Consider the following 21,020-nt stretch of genomic DNA (forward strand, 5'->3'; position numbering starts at 1 on the left):
GGATCAGCTGATGAGATTTGACATGTGAGGTTTACTCCACATCACACAGAAAAGCCCACAATATTTTACACATCATAGACTCACAGTAAAATATTTTATCTGTGCCTGGTGGTTCATGCCTGTAATCCCAGCACTTTAGGAAGCTGAGGCAGGAGGATTGTTTGAGCCCAGGAGTTTAAGACCAGCCTGGGCAATATGGCGAGACCCCATCTGTACAAAAAATAAAAAATTAGCTTGGCATGGTGGTGGAGGCTGCAGGAACTATGATCATGCTACTGCACTCCAGCCTGGGTGACAAAGCAAGACCCTCTCTCAAAAAAAACCAAAAATGCATCTATTTACTCATTCGATGAACAAACATTCATGGAATTCTGTGTGTGAGCCGGATTTCAACTGTCGGGCCATTCCCCAGGCCCCTCACAGCAGTGTCCCCTTCTGCAATCTTCGAACTGTCTGTTGTTATTCACACTTTGGCCTTCTTTTCCATACTCCATACTTAGAACACTTGTTTCCTCTACTTTTATAATGTTTCTCTTGTTTTCAGAGCCCTCTCTCTCCTATTACAGTTTTCCTCTCCTCTGCTGCTTGAATATGCTCCTTCTGGAAAGTCCACCTCCCTTTCTTAGAATGTTTTGCTTCCTGTGTTGGTTTCCTATTGCTGCTCTAACAAATGACCACAGACGTGGTGGCTTAAGACAACCCAATTTATTATCTTACAGTTCTTCAGGTCAGATGTTGGAAAGGGTCCCTTATCGGGGCATCAGCAGGTCCGTGTTCCTTCTGGAGGCTCTAGGGGGAAATCTGTTTCCTTGTCTATTCTGGTTTCTGGGGATGGCCTGCATTCCTTGGCTGGTGGCCCTTCCTTTACCTTCAAGCCAGCCAGATAGCTTCTTCAAGTCTCTCTCTCTCATTGTCTATTTCTCCCCAGAACCTCCCATCTACTTCCATTACCACATCTCTTCCTACTCTGGCTCTCCTGCTGCTGTCTCGTAAGGACCCTCAAGGATACATAGGGCCCACCCAGATAATCCAGGATAAACTCCTCATCCCAAGATCCTTAATTTAATCACATGTGCCACAGTCCTTTTTGCCATTTAAGGTAACGTATTTATAGGTTCTGAGGATTAGGATATGAACATCTTTGGGGAGTCATTATTCTGCCCAACACACTTCCCAATTCCTAGAAATATCTCAGCCTTCCTAGAGGGGTAGTGCACTACACCCCCCCAGAAGGGGCCACTGCTATTTGGTCAATGTGGCTGGCGCCCCCTACAGTTGTGCCGTGTGCAGCCTCCGTGGATTTATGTGTTAACTCTGCCTGCTTAGAATCCATTCTTCCTTTTCATTCAACTTTCTAGGACTCTTTCTCTTACCATCATGTGAATGTTCTCGAATTTTTTCATTTGTTTTTAATCTTCTTTGTCTATGTGGTATAGATTTAACCTAAGTTCTATTGGCTTAAAAAATGAGATATTCTTCTCTGATGCTTGGCACTCATTAAGTCTTCTCATTAGAGGTCTGAGTTAAATGATTTAAATAGCTTCAGAGAGCATCTCTGTGTGAGCTTTCTCCCTGTTTTAAAGGTAAAGTGTTATTAACTGATTATTGACCTGCTAATAAAGACTTTGCAGAAGGCATCCACCCTAAAATAGGCTTAGTGAGGGGTCAGGGAGGGAAAGCTCGCTGATCCTTACATAATATTAAGAACTTCCAGGCCAGGCGCAGTGGCTCACACCTGTAATCCCAGCGCTTTGGGAGGCAGAGACGGGTGGATCCCCTGAGGTCAGGCGTTCGAGACCAGCCTGGCTAACATGGTGATACCCCGTCTCTACTAAAAATACAAAATTAGCTGGGTGTGTTGGCATGCGATTGTAATCCCAGCTACTCAGGAGGCTGAGGCAGGAGAATTGCTTGAACCCAGGAGGCGGAAGTTGCAGTGAGCCAGGATCGCACCACTGTACTCCAGCCTGGGTGACAGAGTGAGACTGTTGAAAACAAAACAAACAAACAAACTTCCAGTTTGTCTGGCTCAAGCCCGCCAGACAATCTCCTCAACTCACCAACTTTATCCCATAGCTCACACTTACCTCTTCTGGTGGTTCTGGCTTTGCCATAATCTCACTGTTTGATGTTAGGCCCGTTAAATTTCCTCTTAGGTTTTTTTGTTTTGTTTTGTTTTGTTTGCCTGGGTTGGAAACAATTTTCTTTCAGCAAGCTGAAGATACTATTCCATTGTTTGGGCTGTGCTTTCTCTTTTGAGATGTTGGTTATCATTCTTACTGTTGCTCCTTAAAAAGTGATCTTTGTTTTTTTTCCCTCATCTGATTGTTTTTAAGGTATTTTTCTTTATTTTTTGTTTTTAGCAGTTTTACTATGTTGTACTAAAGTACAGTTTTGTTTTTATCTTGTTGGGTTTTATAGAGCTTTTAAAACCCTGGCTTGATGTTTTAAATTAGTTTTGGAAAATTGTCAGCCTTTATCAAAGATTGCTTCTGTCCTATTCTATTTCTCCTCTTTTCTCTCCCCTTTCTCCTCTCCTTGCCTCACCTCTTTTTGCCTCCTCTGTGACTCCAATTACATGTATATTAGATCTTTTAATTCTCTGTGCCTCTTATGTTCTTTTATGCATTGTCTATCATTTTGTCTCTCTGAGCTTTATTTTATCCATAATATGGCCTATCTTCCAGCTCATTTCTCCTGCCTCTTTTTTAAAACCTATTCACTAAGTTCTTTCCAGTGACTAAATTTTCAGCCATAGAATTTCCATTTCTTTTTTTATTATAGATTTCATTTATCTATTGCAACTTTTTATCTGGTTTCTTATTGAACAGATTAAGCATTGTTACTTTAAAGTTCATGTCAGATTACCACATTATCTGAATCCTCTATGAGTCTGTTTCTTCGGTTAGTTTCTCTTGTAATCACATTGTCTTATCTCTGTGCCTGCCATATTTTATTGCATGCTAGACATTTCTACATAAAAATATGTAGTGAGCTATTAAGTGATGGAGCCCAAGAAACCACTGTACTAAAGATGAGATATAATAGAAATATAAATTATGGGCTGAGGGAGACAGAAAGGAGAAAGGCTTCTGAGCATTAGTGATTTTTCAGATGGGCAGGGCTGGGACTAGGGTCATGCATGACCCTAAGAGTGAGTGCCTCCTTAATTTTTGTACCCTGTGTGCCACACTGGTTCACCCTTGTCCTGGACCTACTTTGAGGTCCTGATATTTTACTTCCATGGGGATATTAGAGCAGTCTGGCTTTCAGACCAACTACCCATCCTGCTCATCCCCAATTCTTGCTATTTTGCCTTCATAACAAAAAACAGGGCCTTGTTTTTCCCTGGCCCTATGTGCTGACTAACTGCATATCATATGGTTTTATAGGCCAGCAACCAACCCATTTCACTGGAAAAAGCTTAATCTTGGCTGGTAGCAAAGTCATTTAATTGCCACCATGTTATAGGATTCTTTAAGGGCTGTGTTGAGCTCTTAACAGCATTTTTCAGGCATTTATGAAGCAAAACTTCTTTGGCCATTTCCTAAGCTGATACTTCAGCAGCCCCAGGATAAAACATATGATGGTTTTTTAAAAGCACATCTAGAGGCAGCCCCTCCTATGCCACCATCACAGCTGTTTTGTGGCTTTCCCTTTAAAGCTAGAGGGGCTATTGACTTTCCCAGTGAGGTGATGCTTGCATACTAAATTGCTCACCTCTTCACTGCCAGGCAGTATTGGGCATTGCCATCCTTGTCATTTACCAGCTTCTTGATCTGAACTGGTGCATCCTGCAGCTTCATTACCTTAAGCCTATTTCACATTGGCAGTGTCTGCTCTCCTTTTTCTGAGCTTTCTTGTATATTAGCTTAATCACATCTGCTGTTGCCAACTAGAATATGTCTGTGAAAAAGGAATGGTGATATATTTGCATTTTGCAGATTGTGATGCACAATTAGACTTTTTCTAGCATACGGAGCATGTGGACTAATATGTCAGTCAACCAATAAACATTTATCAAGAACTCACTGTATATGGAGGGGCGTGGAGAATGAAGTAAATAAAGACTTCCTCTTGGCCAAGTCCCTGTAATTTGTTTAGGCAGACAAACAGCCCCAGGAAGGAGAACCCCCTGCTCCAACACAATGTTTAATAAAACATCTGATTCCCAAGGAGCTTGGTGGGTCATCTGGCCCAGTATCTGAGGCTCAGAGAGGGAAAGGTACTTGTGCAGGTTCACACAGCAGAGCCTTATTTCTGGACTCAGTCTCCTAATTTCTGCATGAAATCTATATAGAGGACATATTGCACTCAACCGGCATTGAAATGGTAGAAGCAGCTGGGATCGGGTCAGAAAAAAAGCTTCTTTTATTTTTTGTTTTCTTTGGGGAAACCTTCTTGAAAGATGCATGTGTCGAACCAGGTTTTGAGGGCAGTGTGAGATAGCCTACACTGAGAAAAAGACCTTGTTCTCAGTAGAACTCTGTAAGTCCTTTGTGTGGAATTTCAGCAAAGCTGAAATTGTCCTGAAGTTTCATTAACCCCAAGTGCACAAGAAGTGACAAGTTTTCATCTGCCTTCAAAACATTTCATTTTCTGCTCCACTGATTAAGACGTAGTCTCTGTTGGATTAAATGTAATTTTTTTTTTTTTTTTGGTAGTAGTCGTAGTAGTAATGCATAATGGCTTTTCTGGAGATCTTGACAAGTCCAAAGGGAGTGGGGCTCATTAAGACTCAAACGTTTGGAATCTGGTAGAAGCTCCTTCTCCACTACCCTGCTGTGGTTCTTGTGTAATTTTTATTAAGTTGTAAAGACCTGTCTTCCGTATTTGTTTTTCTCTCTCCCCTCTATACTGTGAGCTCTGGGTTATTAGCCTTGTGGCACATCTTAAGTGCTCGCTAAATGTTGGTTACCCTTGTAAATGAATGCATTTATCAATTAATACATAATTAAATATGGTAAAATGCATGGTCCTTGTATTTTAAGCTGGAAACATTACTTTTGTTGGCAAAACAGTGAACATCTTACTGATGAGGTGGTTGTGTGGTACCGTTGCCACCCCTGTGTCTCTCCAGTGTCTAACTCATACTTGCCTTGTGTGGTAGGTCCCTTCCTCCGGGCTGCAAGGCCTCCCACCCGTTGAGCCACCAGACATCACCCAGATCTACCCGGTTCCTGCCAACATTCGGCCGGTGCTGAGCAAATACCGAGTGGAGGTATGGGTCAGGGTAGGAGCTGAGTTGTTCTTTGGGACTCAAGGGCAGCGGCCCCGCCTGAATTATAGGAGAGGTAGTATGGGATGGGCGGGAGACCTGGAGAAAAAGAATGAGCCCTCAAAAAGCTGTGCGGTTCTTTCCTGGAGGAACATAGCGTGGTTCTTGGGGAGAAGGTCTGACTTTTCCACACAGAGCCAGGGCAGGCGTGGGGTTCCTCCGTGGAGGGGTGGCGATGGCTCTGCTGGTCGTCTCCTCAGGTTCTCTTCTGGGGTGTTCGGGAAATGAAGAAGGTGCAGCTCCTCTCCGTGGATCGGCCCCAGGTTCTCATCGAGTGCGGAGGACGAGGTGTGAAGTCCTGTGTGATCCAGAGCTACAAGAACAACCCGAACTTCAGCGTCCAGGCAGACGCTTTCGAAGTGGTGCGAGCTTCTCACTCTCCCGACCTGGCTCATTCCTCTTTTTTCCACAGATGAGACATTTTAGGGTTTCAGATGTCCACTATCTGCAAGAAAGAATTAATTTAGTGAAAAGCCAGAATTTCAGAATGAGATATAATAGACTTTTGTTGTTGTTTTGTTTTGAAACTTTTCCAGTGTGGATCATACAGCAATCAAAGCAGGTTGACAAACTTTTTCCTAGAATAGCAGTTCCCAAAGTGTGGTCCCTAATTCATCAGCATCAGCATCACCTGAGAACTTGTTAGAAATGCTCATTCTCAGGTCTAGCTGTTCTGAGTTAGAAACTATTGTGGGGAGGGCCAGATGTCTAGTTTAACAAGATTTCCAGGTGATTCTGATATATACTAAAATTTGAGAACCACTGGCTTAGAAAATACTGTAATAAAATTTATTTTAATGGCTACTTTTTTTTTTTTTTTAGATGGAGTCTCACTCTGTCACCTAGGCTGGAGGTGCAGTAATGCAATCTCAGCTCATTGCAAGCTCCGCCTCCTGGGTTCATGCCATTCTTCTGCCTCAGCCTCCCGAGTAGCTGGGACTACAGGCACCCGCCACCACACCTGGCTAATTCTTTGTAGTTTTAGTAGAGATGGGGTTTCACCATGTTAGTCAGGATGGTCTTGATCTCCTGACCTCGTGATCCACCTGCCTCAGCCTCCCAAAGTGCTGGGATTACAGGCTTAATGGCTATATTTTTTAAAAAAGAATTTGTACTTAGAATGTCAGGAGTTTACATGTGAATTTATGCTTCTAAAGTGATTTTTTGACATCTGTGCTTTTATTTATTTCAATATTTCAACATACTTTTTTGTGCTTTGATTTGAAACTAATTGCAAAGAAAAATATTGCTTTGTGTAACCCAGCTTGCTCCACTGGACATATATCCCCAGTTAGCAAAGCCTACAATGGAAGAATGTGCGCGGTGTTTGCAAACCTTTTGTATCACACTGCATTGCATTTCGGGGGCCACCAGGGAAAACAGGTGGCTGGGGCACTGTCCCTTCACTCTCAGCTCTGTATTAAATGGCTTGACTTTCATCTCTTTTATATAATGGGGCTGGATAAGCTTTCGTTGGAGATGAGAGTTCTTCTGGCAGATAATGACAAAATAAAGAGGTCTGAAAATGACTGTCAGAGACAGTACAGAAGTGAGAGATTTTTGTAATTTAAACCTGGGACAAATTGTTACTAAGGCAGACTTCCTATTTCGGTGAATTACTCCCTGGCTTGGTAAGGTACTGCTCCAGAGTTTTGGCAAGCTGCAGGACTGGCCAGGAGGGACAGAATGGCAAGGCAGAGACAAGGTAGGCTGGATGCCCAGCTGGCTTTGGGTCTGCCCATGGAAGAGTCACCAGGCCTCCAGCAGCCAGGCCCAGGCCCCTCTTCATCTCAGCCTCTCTCTGCAGGAACTGCCTGAGAATGAGCTTCTGCACCCACCACTGAGCATCTGCGTGGTGGACTGGAGAGCTTTTGGGAGGAGTACCCTTGTGGGCACCTATACCATCAACTACTTGAAGCAGTTTTTGTGTAAATCCAGAGAGCCCCTTGCCCCCATCTCACACGTGGATGGAACCCAACTTGGGCATGGTGAGAAGCTGCTCCTAGATTTTGTAGCTGTAACTGTAAAGTCATGGTGCCTGCAGAGTGCCTGTTATGGGGCTGGCTCAAAGAGGATGCCCCACAGCCCAGTGGCTGGGTGGATCTTTCTGATGAGCTTGCTCCTGCAGGGGTCTCTGCTTTCTTTGGCTGCCACATTCTTACTTTGACTCACATCGGGTCAGTAACTCTAACACGCCTTCCCTGAATATGACTTACGCTCCTGCCTGCGTCCACGCTGACATTTCACTTGGCTCTGTGCTTGACGTTGTTTTAGTTTGTTCTATTTTGTATCTCAGGTGCACAAAGTTGAGTTCATTGCACGTCTCCGTTTCATGCTGTACAATCATCATTGGTCTATTCAAAGATTCTCTCATTCTATCCACTGTCCTCCTTATTCCTTATCTCTAATCCCAGTTCCCTCCCCACTGCAGGCCCTACACCGCCATCCTTGTCAAATTTAAGTCGATTTAATCTACCTAAATAATATGATGCTATAATTTTCTTTTGTTTTCCTATTCTTTTCACTGAATTCTCTGTTTTAAGCTCTATCCACATTGCTGTGTGTACATTAGCCTGTTACTATTACTTGCTGCATCTACAACACTTTACTTTTCCTTTCCTCTCGTATTAGACCCATTGGCTGCCTCAACTCCCCTTTCCATAATCAGTGCTGCAATGAATATCCCTGTGTGTGTTCCCTGAGGGAAGATGCTATGTGGGAATTTCTCTGGAATGTACACCCAGGGGTGAGATCGCTAGGTCCCAGGAAATACACACATGTATTTTCATTAATTAGCGCCAGGGGGCACTCTAGAGAGCCGCACTGATCTACACCAGTCTACATCAGTCTATACTGCCATTTCTGCATTTGGAACCCCATTTTTCTCCTCCTCAGCAGCACCTGCTATTTTCCAACTTTCTAGATTTTTGTTTTGCTTTGGTTTGGTTTTAGCTTTTTGCTACTCTGTGGATATAGATTAGCATCTAATTTTTATTTTAACTTGAATTTCTCTGCTTGCTACTGTTTGCACACCCTTCATATCCTTGCTGCCATATTCATCTTCCTTCCGTGATGCCAGTTCATGTCCTTTGCCCATATTTTATGTGCTTTAATTTTTTTTGATTCACAAATTCTTTGTATTTTCTAGATGTTAAAATCCTTGGATTGTAGATATTGTTTATATCTTTTCCTAGTATGGTAACTACTAACCTTGTCTATAATTCCTATCTATGAGCAGAAATCCTTGATTGAGATATAATCAGACCCCTCCATGTTTTAAACTTTATAGTTTATATTTTTAGTCTTGTTTAAGAAATCTTTTCTCACCCCTTGGTCACAAAGGTATTATCTTTTTGAGACGGGTCTCAACTCTGTAGCCAGACTGGAGTACGATGGCGCGATCTCGTCACTGCAAGCTCCATCTCTCAGTTCCAGCCATTCTCCCGCCTCAGCCTCCGGGTAGCTGGGACTACAGGCAGCCATATGCCTTGATAGTTTTTGTACAGCGGCAGTGAGGTTTCACCATGTTAGCCAGGATGGTCTCGATCTCTGACCTCGTGATCCACCGCCTCGGCCTCCCAAAGTGCTGGGATTACAGGCCTGAGCCACCGCGCCCGGCCAAAGGTATTATCCTATATTTTCTTCTACTAGCTTTATACTTTTAGCTTTCTCATTTAGATCTTTAATCATCTGCATTTATATATGATTTTAAGTGGAGATTCAGCTGCATTTTTCTCCATATAGAGCACCATTTTCTCCCCAAAGGGTCTGCTGACCTATCATTCATTTTCCCAATGATTTGTACTGCCATCTTTCTCATAAACCAAGTTGCCATACATCCCCTGTCCATTTCTAAGATTTCTAGTCTGTCTCACTGGTTTCTTTGTCTCTATGCCCAGTATGAAGTAGATACCCATAAGAGTTTGTTGGGTTGCATTTGCTGTTGGAAAGTCAGCAAATGCGGGGAGAGAAACTCTGGAGTTTGTGGCAGCCATGGGGGTACCGAACTGGGAAATGTTCCGAGTACTGACTCCTACAGCATAAAATGGAGAGATGAGGACCTTTGGCAGTAAAGGACAGTGTTATAACCTTTCTATGGCATCAGCAGCCCAGTTAAGAATCTCGCGAAGCTCTGGGCATACCCCTGCTCCCTGCCAGGCACATGTACTTATATGCCCAGAGTTCTGCCTACAGTTGGGGGCTTCATGGCTCTCTGGAGCTCCAAAGGCTCCCCAGATTAACACACAACAGGGAGACAATCCCCCCCGACACAGAATCTGTACCCGAAACCTTTATTTTCGTAATCCCAATGACCACGATTGATTAAAATTACTTTGAGTGATCAGTAACAAATACAACCATTTATTGATGACCTATTATGTGCCAGACGCCTTACATCATGGTCTCATTTCATCCTCCCAGTGAGATGGATATTTTTACTGTCATTTTATACATAAGAAAATGAGGTTCAGAAATATTAGCAACCTGACATATTTGAATCCAGATCTGACTGATTCCTAGTATTAGGTTCCTGAAATGACCACCCTGTGATGCAGCCCAGCTCCGTGACCTGATGTGCTTTCATTTCAGAGACTTCAGATTCGCTAACAGCCCCTGAGTCCTCTGGAGCCCACAGCTCCTCCCAGGATCCCCCAGCAGATCACATTTATGTGGATGTTGAGCCACCTCCCACAGTGGTGCCCGACTCTGCCCAGGCCCAGCCGGCCACCCTGGTTGACATCCCTGACTCATCCCCGATGCTGGAGCCTGAACACAAACCTGTAGCCCAGGAGCCACCAAAAGATGGAAAACCTAAGGTCAGACTAAAATCCCTCTCCATATTTACAAGGCTCATTGGAGTTTGCATTGGAGGCCTCAAACAATATGAAGTTGCTTGTAGTGTGACCATGGGCAAGCAGCTTCACATTTCCGAGTATCATTTCATTCTTTCTAAAATGAGGATATTAATACTCACTTCACAGCTTTGTTGTAGGATCAGAAAGTTAATGTGCATGAAATTAAAGTGCTAGTCACTTTAATATTTAATTGACAGTAATATTTAATTGAACGGAAACTCTTAATTCATTAGCTTGGAAAGGCCATGGGCTTCTTCATCCAAGCATGTTCCACAAATATTTAGGTCCTACTTTGTACAAGATCATATGGGACCAAGAAGATGCATCTTTTGGATTCTAAAGAGGAGTAAAATAGTAAAGATTCTGGAAGGAGAGATTGACAAGTACACAAATAACCACAAAACAAGGATATGGTTAATCTTTTTAAATTATATATTTGAGTGAAAAATCTTGGTGTACCAATTGAATTAAAAGAGAAGGCCATTTTAAGAAGGTCTTAAGGGACCAGGCATGGTGGCTCACGCCTGTAATCTTAGCACTTTGGGAGGCTGAGGTGGGCAGATTACCTAAGGCCAAGAGTTCAAGACCAGCCTGGCCAATATGGTGCAACTCCATCTCTACTAAAAAAAATAAAATAAAAAAATAAGCCAGGTGTGGTGGCACTCACCTGTAATCCCAGCTACTCCAGAGGCTGAGGCAGGAGAATCACTTGAGCCTGGGAGGTGGAGGCTGCAGTGAGCCAAAATCATGCCACTGTACTACAGCCTGGGCAACAGAGCAAGCTTCCATCTAAAAAAACCAAAAAGGTCTTAAGGAACAACCTGCCCAGCAAATGGTAAAGGATGAAATTAAAAAAAAAAAAGAGTGGAAAAGTGAGATAGGTGCATGGAACGGATATTTGCACAGGCTGCTCTCATCTCATGCCTGGTCAGCGACCCTCTGCGACGCCTTACACGGTTTGCTGCATTCCCCTAGCGTTGCATCTGTGACTTTCTGTTGACTTCTCAGATTCAGTGTTCATCATTCAGTGTTCATCTCAGATTCATCATAAAATTGTGAGCCTCAGCAGGGTAAGAGGTAATTTTTTAACATCTCTATATCCCCTGCACTCGATAGAGTGCCTGGATCATGGTACGGACTCAAGAGATGACTTGGTGAGTGAATGGAAGATGAATGCCTGGTGAGTCCTGCATCCGTAGCTCCAGCAGGACCCCTGTCTTCTCCCACAAATGCCTTCTTTCTACCACACGTCTATCACTCCCTCTCCTGCCACCCCATCACTTATGTGATAGAAGTCATTTACTTGTTCCCATTCAAATCAGAAATGACACCAAAGAATTGCCTAAATTATGTCACTTAATCCTCAGGACAGTGGTGGGTATTATTGCCCCTAGTTGAGGAAACTGAGAATTACAACATTTATATTAATTGCTCAATGATTTATAACCTTGCTATACCGCATTGCATCATATAGTCTAGTCCTCATTTGTTGCATGCCTAGCTCTTGTACTCTAAGCTATCCAGTGTGGGATTGTGTCTAATTCTCCACTCATCCTTAATGTCAAAAACAGTATCTCACATATGCTCAATAATCAATGAATGAATGGATGAATAGATTATTGAACTTTGATTTGTGGAAGTGATACAGAGAGCTGCTAGCACAAAACCAGTGGATACCTCTGTGTGTTTTCCTAAATGTTTACTTCCTCACAAGCCAGTTGACCACCAGGATGCAGCCAAATGATGTTGAACTAATAACTCACTCCCCCATCCCTTGCCAGGATCCCAGGAAACCTTCCCGGAGGTCCACTAAGAGGAGAAAGAGGACCATAGCGGATGAATCTGCTGAAAACGTGATTGACTGGTGGTCTAAGTATTACGCCTCCCTGAAGAAAGCCCAGAAGGTAGAGTCTCCCCTACCTGTGGCAGTCAAGAGACTCAATAAGAAAACAGCACCTTCTCCCACCCTGAATCCTACATAACCTCCTTTTAAATGCCACTGTACATAGGCCCTACTCAGGTGTGGTTCTGTTAACTGCAGAAAGGTAAGAAGCCTGGAAGAACCAGAGATCCTGAATTACAAAATTCCCACTTTTTGGCTGGAGCTGGCCCTAGGACACAAGATCTGCTGTAAATACTGGAAGGATGTTCAGTCTAGCATGGCATCTGGAGGATCTGCCCCCCAGCCAGACTCAGGGGGGTCCAGCAGGGAGAAATGGGGTCTCTGGACAGGTGGGCATCAGTTATTGGGGCCTCAGGAGATACCCCAGTCTATGGACCCCAAGTCACCAGCAGGATTCTAAGTTCATATGACCTTAGCAAATGGTACTATAAGTGGGTTTGCATAGCAAGAGCAGGGCCTCTTGTCCATGGAATGAGACAGATCTAGTTATAAAGGTGGAGAGCCAGTGGGGAGTAGGCCTGGAGAGTCTGGCAAAAGCTCGGCAACTGGGTGTGGTAAGATTTCTCACCCCTAAGTACAGAAGGGAAGAAAAATTACTCCAATGTTATATTTAATTGAATGCTCTTCTGATTCTTTAGTTTGGAAAGTCTATGGTTGCATCTAGAACCATTTCTCAAATATTGATATATACTGAAAAAGCAAATGTTAGTCCCTGCCTCCAACCTCCCTCCTTTTGCTGCAATGGACACTATCACTTCCTGTGAGAACTCAGCGCTTTCCTCTTTCTCTCTTAACCTCCCCAATCTATGGTACCATCCCAAGGACCAGACATGCCAACAGACACAACTCATGGTGCGGACCAGGGAGATGCTCTAGGGAGGTGGAAAAATATTGGGGAGATAGTTTGCTTGCCTTGTGGCTGAGAGGGTCCTGCATATAGGGGACAAAGATGTCTACAGCTTGATCACAGTTTTCTTGGATGTGCGGATACCTCTTTTCTAGGATAGGGCATCCTATTGGGCTTAACCCCCAGATCTTTACAGTGAGGCTTCATTTTGGGGGACTGCTTAGAGACTGTTTGAATACTCTTTTAAAATAGTGTTCTCTGGGAATGCAGAGGGCTGAGATAATTGAATTAGAATTGTTAGTCAGAATTAATAAATCAAGTATTGCGGTGTCAATAATCTTGTCTCCTCCTTTTTCAAAGGCAAAAGAGAGAAATCCCAAAGGAAAAAAAGGCAATACAGGTAAGCAGCTATTCTGGGGACATTTGTCCATAGAATAGGGCCATTGTTACAAGAAAATTGTAAAATGGAAGCCATGGGAGGTGTATTAGAGCTCAACTCCCTCCTTTCCTGAGTTTAGAAACAATCTCAGAAAGATGACAGAACTTTAAAATGTGGTCATGTAGCTCTTGGTGCTGGACTGGAACCAGACCTCAGTTCTTCTGAATTTAGTTCAGTGCTGGAATGGACCCTTTGGCTCAAGTTCCTATGTTGACAGTCTTAATGTAGAAACCATAGAATAAAAATAGAAGCAATCTGGATGATCGGTCAAAATCAACATGATAAACTTTATTAGAGGTGAGTATAAAGACCTGGATTTGGGTTCCAAAACTCAGTCTACAGGATTGGACAGCTCTTGTTTGGCAGAAGGTCAAATGAGAGGCCTCAGATTTCAAATGACCACAAACTCAATTCAGGCCAACAGTAGGTCTCAGCCTAAATACAGTTGTAACACTAAGCAGTCAATGTTCTTTCATTTGATGCTGATAGAGGTAGAAAAACCAGAGCCAGGCTCAGTTCCTCAGACCACTCCTAATTAGTACGTGTAATTCTAAGACCAACCCCTTGTCATAGGAAATAGTATCTTCACCTTGCAAATGATGAAACAGAGGTACAAAGAGGTCAAGTAATTTGTCCAACATTACACAGCTAGAAAATAACAGAGCTAGAGTCCATATCAGGCGGTTTCTCCCCTGCAGAGCCTGCTGCTAAAAAATTACTGAGTAATCCCACTAACAACTTTGCACACAAGACCCTTAGGATATTTGAGCCTCATATTGAACTAGATGTATCTCAAGTCCCTTAATGGATCTGAGAGAGAGTGACTCCAAAAAGCTTTGGAGTCAGTCCAAGTTCCAAGTCTGTTCTTTGCTAGTTGGGTGAATGGGCAAATTATTCTCTCTGTGCCTAGTTTAATGAGTTCTTACATGTACTGTAACACATTGGCCCATAGAATAGGGCCATTGCCCTATTCCTATTGCCCAGCCCTAGGGGATCCACTGACGTTGGATTTATATATGCATGGGGTGCCCTGCAGTCAGGCACTGTATCAACTGTATGTAACAATCCTACGGCAAAAAGTTACTATTTCTTTTTAAAAAGAAAGGTCACAAGTTGCTACTTCTGAAGGGTCACAACATAGGACATGTCAGAACAAAGGGAAAGAAGGAGCTTGGCTTTGTTCCTTCTCATCTCAACCGCCATGAGAAATCTAATTTCTGCTGACTATCCACAGAGGCAAAGCCAGATGAGGTAGTGGTAGATATAGAAGATGGCCCAAAGAAGAAGAAAGACAAAATGCTCAAGAAGAAACTCAAAGATGATGGAATCCCCAACCTGGCCATCTTGCAGGTATGTGGGGACACAGGCATCTGTGCCACGGATGGGGAGGGATGCTCAGCAATGAGGTTCTGTTAGTGCTTGGGTCAACCCTAGTCATGCCTTTGTTTAACTGACTTATTTTTTCTTCATTATCATCGATGTAGAGAAGTAAACTTTGATGTGCATTTAAGCCAAGACAGGAAGCTTGTTCATTTTCCATTTTCTATACCCTCATATGGAGAAGGGACACAACTTAAATTGTTTAGTGTGGACCTTGCAAATTAATCTACAGCATTTGAGCTCCCTTTAGCTCATCTCTAGGTGCTTGTCATCATCATGCAAATGTATACACACTCAAGGTAGCAGGAGATTTAACTCCAACTAAAGTCAGCTCCATTAGGCCAATCTTAATATTAGTCAGAGGGTATTAGCTAGAGGTATATTGATGGCTATGAAAATTTGAAGTGTGAAAATTATATATATAGATAACCAATTTAGGTAAACAATTTATATAGGAAAGCTGAATAAGTAAATTATACTACCAAACGTAAAACTCAACTCAATTTTGCATTTCGAAAGCATGTATATAATTTTCCACTTGGAAACTTCATGTCTATATGCATTACAATAAAAACAAGTATTCCATCGCTTTATATATGTTAATAATTAGATATTTAATGAACATTATTGATTTGAATCTCCTCAAAGTATTATAGTCTATATCCAACAACAAATGGCATCAACTAGCTCTAAAAGGTTTGTTGTATCTATACTTATATATTACAATTTTTAAAAATTTACCTATACTTTTTAGAATTTAAAAGTTCATCAAAACATTTCATAAAATTCATAGTAGCAGTTTCAGGAGTGCTGAGCCAATCCATGTTCCTTATCTTGCTGAAGATAAATTGCCAATGGCCTCAGATTTTCCCAAGGGACACATATCAAGGCTGGTTTTGGAGAATCTTAGCATTTCTCGTTAAATCAATCCTGGGCTTTCCTTCCTCTTAGCACAATCTTCTTCCTTTGCCCTAAAGATATATGATGGTGATCTCGAGAGTGAATTCAACAATTTTGAAGACTGGGTGAAAACTTTTGAGCTCTTCAGAGGCAAGTCTACAGAAGATGACCATGGTCTTGATGGGGATCGAGTCATAGGAAAATTTAAGGCAGGTTCCATTGTTAATCCTTTTATTTGGCTCTCCCTGTCCATAAATGTCAGGTATGACTCAATTCTGTTAATGGAATTGTGGTGTGGGATGTGTGTAGGGAAAATCCTTAATTTGTACTCAAGTCCCTCTCTAGAGCTCCACAAAACCTAACCCCAGTCTTTTAAGATATTTTTGGGTTGTGACCAGTGGATTGGAACTCAGTCTGGTGAAAAATAAGGAGACAGACTCATTTCCTGAAAGGAACACTGAACTTTACTTTGTTCTCTCCATCCCTGGCATACCAAATGTGTGACTTATGCAAGCCTACCAGTTGGACGATTAAACTAATTAGGCAACACCAGCCCTTCATCTGGTAGACTTACAGTGTCAACATCACAAAGTAGTAGCCAGCATTCGCTATAAACATACAACAAGCTGGGCCCTTTCTATGCAGCATGCTATGTTGGAAATAGCACAGGCATTACAGTTTGCCCATCTAGATTCAAATCCTAGTTATAGTACTAACCAACTGCATGATCTGCAACAAAGTGTTTCACCTCCCTAAGCCTCAGTTGCTATGTCTGGAAATAGGAATGCTGCAGTCAGGATTGAATGAGATAATGGGGGAAGCACTAGCACAGCACCCCACATGTAAAAGGCACTTCGTGTCCCATCTGTTCTGTTCCTCATATAACAGTCCTGTGTGGGGGTGTTAATGTACAATGCCAGTTCATGAGTGTACCATGAAGAAGCTCAGATGCAAGCAGGCTACATAAATTGCCCAAGGACACCCAACTGGCAAGTTTAGCACCAACCCAGGTCCTTCAGATTCCCAGGCTGTGCTCATTTTCCCAGCACTGTGCTCTCTGTGGGTTTCGGTGGGACATATGACCATCTCATTTCAATGGGTTGCATTTTGTGGTTCCAGGGCTCCTTCTGCATCTACAAAAGCCCCGATGATTCTAGCTCTGAGGACAGCGGGCAGCTGAGAATCCAGCAAGGGATTCCACCCAGTTACCCCGTCACAGTGCTGATCAGAGTATACATTGTCGCGGTGAGCCATCCTTGTTTGCTTTGAGGGGGTGTATTTATCTGCTTAGGCTGCCATAACAAAATATATGGCAGACTGGGAGGCTTAAACAACAGAAATTTACTTTCCCACAGTTCTGAATGCCGTCAGTCTATAATTAAGTTGCTACCAGGGTTGGTGTCTTGTGAGGCCTCTCTTGCTGGCTTGTGGATGGCTGCCTTCTTGCTGTGTCCTCACATGGCCTTTCCTCTATGCAAGTGTATATAGGGAGAGAGCGAGCTCTGATATATTCTCCTCTTCCTATAAAGACACTAGCCCTGTCATATTAGAGCAGCACCACTATGACCTCATTTAACCTTAATTACCTCCCTAAAGCCATGTCTCCAACTACAGTCACCTTAGGAGTTAGGGGTTCAACATATGGGGGTATGAAGTTAGGCTGGCAAAACAGACATGTTATGGCTTTTCTGAGCATACAGGACTGTTCTGTCAGTGTAGTTTTATCTGCTCCCTGTGGTTGCCCGTGGCAGGAGGGGGAACCAAATAGGAGGGAAGCAGGAAACTACAGGAAAGACAGTTAGGGGGAAGGACCAAGGCAGAACAGGGCAGCAGTTATTGTGAAATTCTCCTCCCACAGCCATGCCTCTGCACTATTGCAGTAGGCAATTTCGCTTTGAATGTGTTTCCAAGAAAGATGTTAACTCCTCTAAGCTTCCTTCTTCCTGATAATGACAGCACAAAACTTTGATTATGAAACTTTTCTGCCTCATTAGCAGAAGCTCAGGGCCAAATTTAATGCTCGATCAAAGCAACCGTATGAACCCCAGTGCTTCATGGATTTGCTTTAATCTCCTGACCTTGGATGTGGTTTTTGTAATTGTATTTTATTATAAATACTCTTATTTTATGTCAACTGTTTGCTCCCATTGCCTACATTGTTTCAAAGAAACATAAATGTAACACAAAATAAAAATGAATTATCCTTTAATGCTAAGGGAGAAATAAATGTTTTTCCATCATGCAGTTCTCAGGTTTCCTTCATCATCCTCTGTATCATCATCACAACCACCACGTGCCAGGGATGTTGCGATGAAAAGAACATAGTCTCTGCCTTCAAGGAAGTCACAGTGTAGTTGGAAAGATGAGAAGAACTTGTAAAGTCACTGACAATGTTGGGTAGTCAACATGAAACACCACCCTCGGATGCTTTAGACTAACCTTTTCAAAATTGTGTTCAGGAAGTCACTTGTGTTTTGGGAGATGTAGGCATTCCTTAGGAAACAGAACATATGTTCAAATAAATTTGAGAAATAGTGCGTATTTCCTTCTCCAACCTTTGAGATTTACAAAGCTCATTAGCACATTCAAGGCTCTGAGCTTTTCAGAAGCAAATAAACCCTATTTAGTAATCTTGACCAGCATTTTCTAAACTTTTGCCTCATATCTTTTTCCCCACTACAGAAAATCTTACAGAGCTAAAGTTCTCTAAGATACAGTTTGGGGAATCCATAAATAGTATGAACAGTAGGAAGGAGAAGGAAGAATTTCTGTGAACTATAGAGATTGGAGAAAGATCTGTCTCCTTATTCATGTATTCATTCAGAAAATATCTACTGCACACCTTTTATGTGTTTAGTACCTTCTAGGCAAAGGCCAGAGAAACAGATCAGGTTTCTGTCCAGGAGGTAGCATGGGGGAGGGAGGCCTTGGGCTGGAACTTGAGAACAGGAGGGACTTGAACAAACAGGGAGTCAGAAGGTGGCAGTCCTAGACAAATTCACTAGTTATGGACAGTTGATACTTTTCATTGATATTTCTAGTAGTTTGATTATGTGTGGTTTGCTCTCATACTAATATTTAATTAATTAAATTCTCAAATCTTTTAATTAAAAGAACACTAACAAGTAAAAAAAATGCTACTTAAAACTTGCATAAAGAAAGAAATCAAATTTCCCCACCTCTTTTTTTCCTTACTTAACAAGATAGATGGGCCATTTTTTTCTAAATTAGTATGTACAGGTCTTCATTCCTTTTAGTAACTGTATAGCATTTTCTTGAATAAATGTAGTATTCTTTTATTTATCCAATAAATATTAAGAAGATCCTGTTTTATGTCCTAGAGGTAAAGTAATGAACAAGATAAACAGTGCTCTTGCTCTCATGGAGATTACATACTAGTTGAGGGTGATGTGAGAATTAGGAAGATATAAAAATAAACAAAGGAACAGATAAATGAACAGCATTCGTGTCAGAGATAACTGCTTTGTAAAGAATTAAAATTGGCTGATGTGACAAGAAGAAATGGGAAGGACTGTTTTGCATTGTATTTCTTCCCAAGTAATCAACAAATACATTGCTTACAATTTTTGGCTATTAAACAGTGTTCTAGTGAATATCCTTGAACATACAGCTTTATAGGCTCACACTATTCTATCTACAGGATAGAGTCCTAAATATGAAATTGTTTCTCAGCTTTCATTGCTGCAGAGTTTTTCCATCTTTTTGATACCATTTCTTACCATCCTCCTACTCTGGCCTTTCCTTGGAAAGTATTTGCCTTTGACAGTTTAAGGCCTAGGTTGTCTGGAATCAGACTTTACTCTCAGAAACAGATCATCATTCAACTGGTCAGTGCTAAATGCAAGAGTCATAGGGTCATGGATTCAGAGACCATTAGTTCTGGGAAGGGCCTTCAGGTCCACCCCATGATTTTACAGGTAGATCTCAGAGAGTTGACATGACTTGCCCAATATTACACACTACTTAGAAATGTAGTAAGGCCAGGTGCTGTGGCTCATGCCTGTAATCCCAGCACTTTGGGAGGCCAAGGTGGACAGATTGCTTGAGCTCAGGAGTTTGAAACCAGCCTGGGCAACACGGTGAGACCCCATCTCTGATACAAAAATTAGTGGGGCGTGGTGGCTCATGCCTGTAGTTCCAGCTACTTGGGAGGTTGAGGTGGGAGGATCACTTGAGCCTGGGAGGCATAGGTTGCAGTGAGCCAAGACGGCGCCACTGTACTCCAGCCTGGGAGACAGAGCAAGATACTGTCTGAAAAAAGAAAAAAAAAGAAATATAGTCGTATGTTTCTTAACAACGGGAATACGTTCTGAGAAATGTGTTGTTAGGCTGTTTCAGTGTTGTGCAAGTGTCAGACTGTATTTACACAAACCTAGATGGTATGGCCTCCTACATGATGGTATAGCCTATTGCACTCCTAGACTATAAATCTGTACAGCACATTACTGTGTAGACTACTGTAGGCAATTGTAACACAATGGTATTTGTGTATCTAAACATAGAAAAGGTACAGTAAAAATACAGTATGTAAGATTTGAAATAAAGGTACACCTGTCTAGAGCACTTGCCATGAATGGAGCTTGCCGGACTGGAAGTTGCTCTGGGTGAGTCAGTGAGTGAGTGGTGAGTGAATGTGAAGACCTAGGATGTTACTGTCTGCTACTGTAAAGTTTAAAAACACTGTGTACTTAAGCTACACTAAATTTATAAAATACATTTGTCCTTATTCAATAATAAATTAACTTTAGCTTACTATAACTTTTTTACTTTATAGACTTTTAAGGTTTTTTAACTTGACTCTGGTCAAAACAGCAGTTAGCTTAAAACACAAACACATTGTTCAGCTGTATACAAATATGTTCTTGACATCCTTAGCCGATAAGCTTTTTCCTATTTTTAAATTATTTTATTTTTACTTTTTAAACTTTGTTGTTAAAAAGTAAGACAAACACACACACACACACACGCACACATGCACATTAGCCTAGGCCTACGCAGGATCAGGATCATCAATATCACTGTCTTCTACCTCCACATTTTGTCCCACTGGAAGGTCTTCAAGGGCAATCACACGCATGGAACTGTTATCCCTTATAACAACACCTTTTTCTGGATGCCTTCTGAAGGACCTGCCTGAGGATGTTTTACAGTTAACTTTTTTATAATAAATAGAAAAAGTACACTCTAAAGTTTAAAAAGTATAGTAAATAAACCAGTAACATCATTATTTATTGTCATTGTCAAGTATTATGTACTGTTCGTGATTGTGTAGTCTTATATGACTGTTAGCATGGTAGGTTTGCTTATAGCATCACCACAAACATATGAGTAGTGTGTTGCACTACAACACTGCAACAGATATGATGTCCCTGGATCATAGAAATTTTCCAGCTCCA

General features: G+C 42.1%; 1 protein-coding gene across 2 annotated transcripts in view; it reads left to right on the forward strand.

The window, feature by feature from the left end:
- FER1L6 (fer-1 like family member 6) overlaps positions 1-21,020 on the forward strand; it is a 214,850-nt gene that overhangs the window by 149,519 nt on the left and 44,311 nt on the right. For both annotated transcript variants that reach the window (XM_009213548.4, XM_009213549.4), the window contains 9 exons: positions 5,111-5,221; positions 5,479-5,640; positions 7,086-7,266; positions 9,869-10,095; positions 11,916-12,038; positions 13,245-13,284; positions 14,558-14,673; positions 15,681-15,812; positions 16,723-16,848. In XM_009213548.4, coding sequence (XP_009211812.3) covers positions 5,111-5,221; positions 5,479-5,640; positions 7,086-7,266; positions 9,869-10,095; positions 11,916-12,038; positions 13,245-13,284; positions 14,558-14,673; positions 15,681-15,812; positions 16,723-16,848 — 1,218 coding nt within the window. The remainder of the gene's footprint in view (positions 1-5,110; positions 5,222-5,478; positions 5,641-7,085; positions 7,267-9,868; positions 10,096-11,915; positions 12,039-13,244; positions 13,285-14,557; positions 14,674-15,680; positions 15,813-16,722; positions 16,849-21,020) is intronic.

Source organism: Papio anubis, chromosome 8, assembly GCF_008728515.1.
Source record: "Papio anubis isolate 15944 chromosome 8, Panubis1.0, whole genome shotgun sequence".
Lineage (NCBI taxonomy): Eukaryota > Metazoa > Chordata > Mammalia > Primates > Cercopithecidae > Papio > Papio anubis.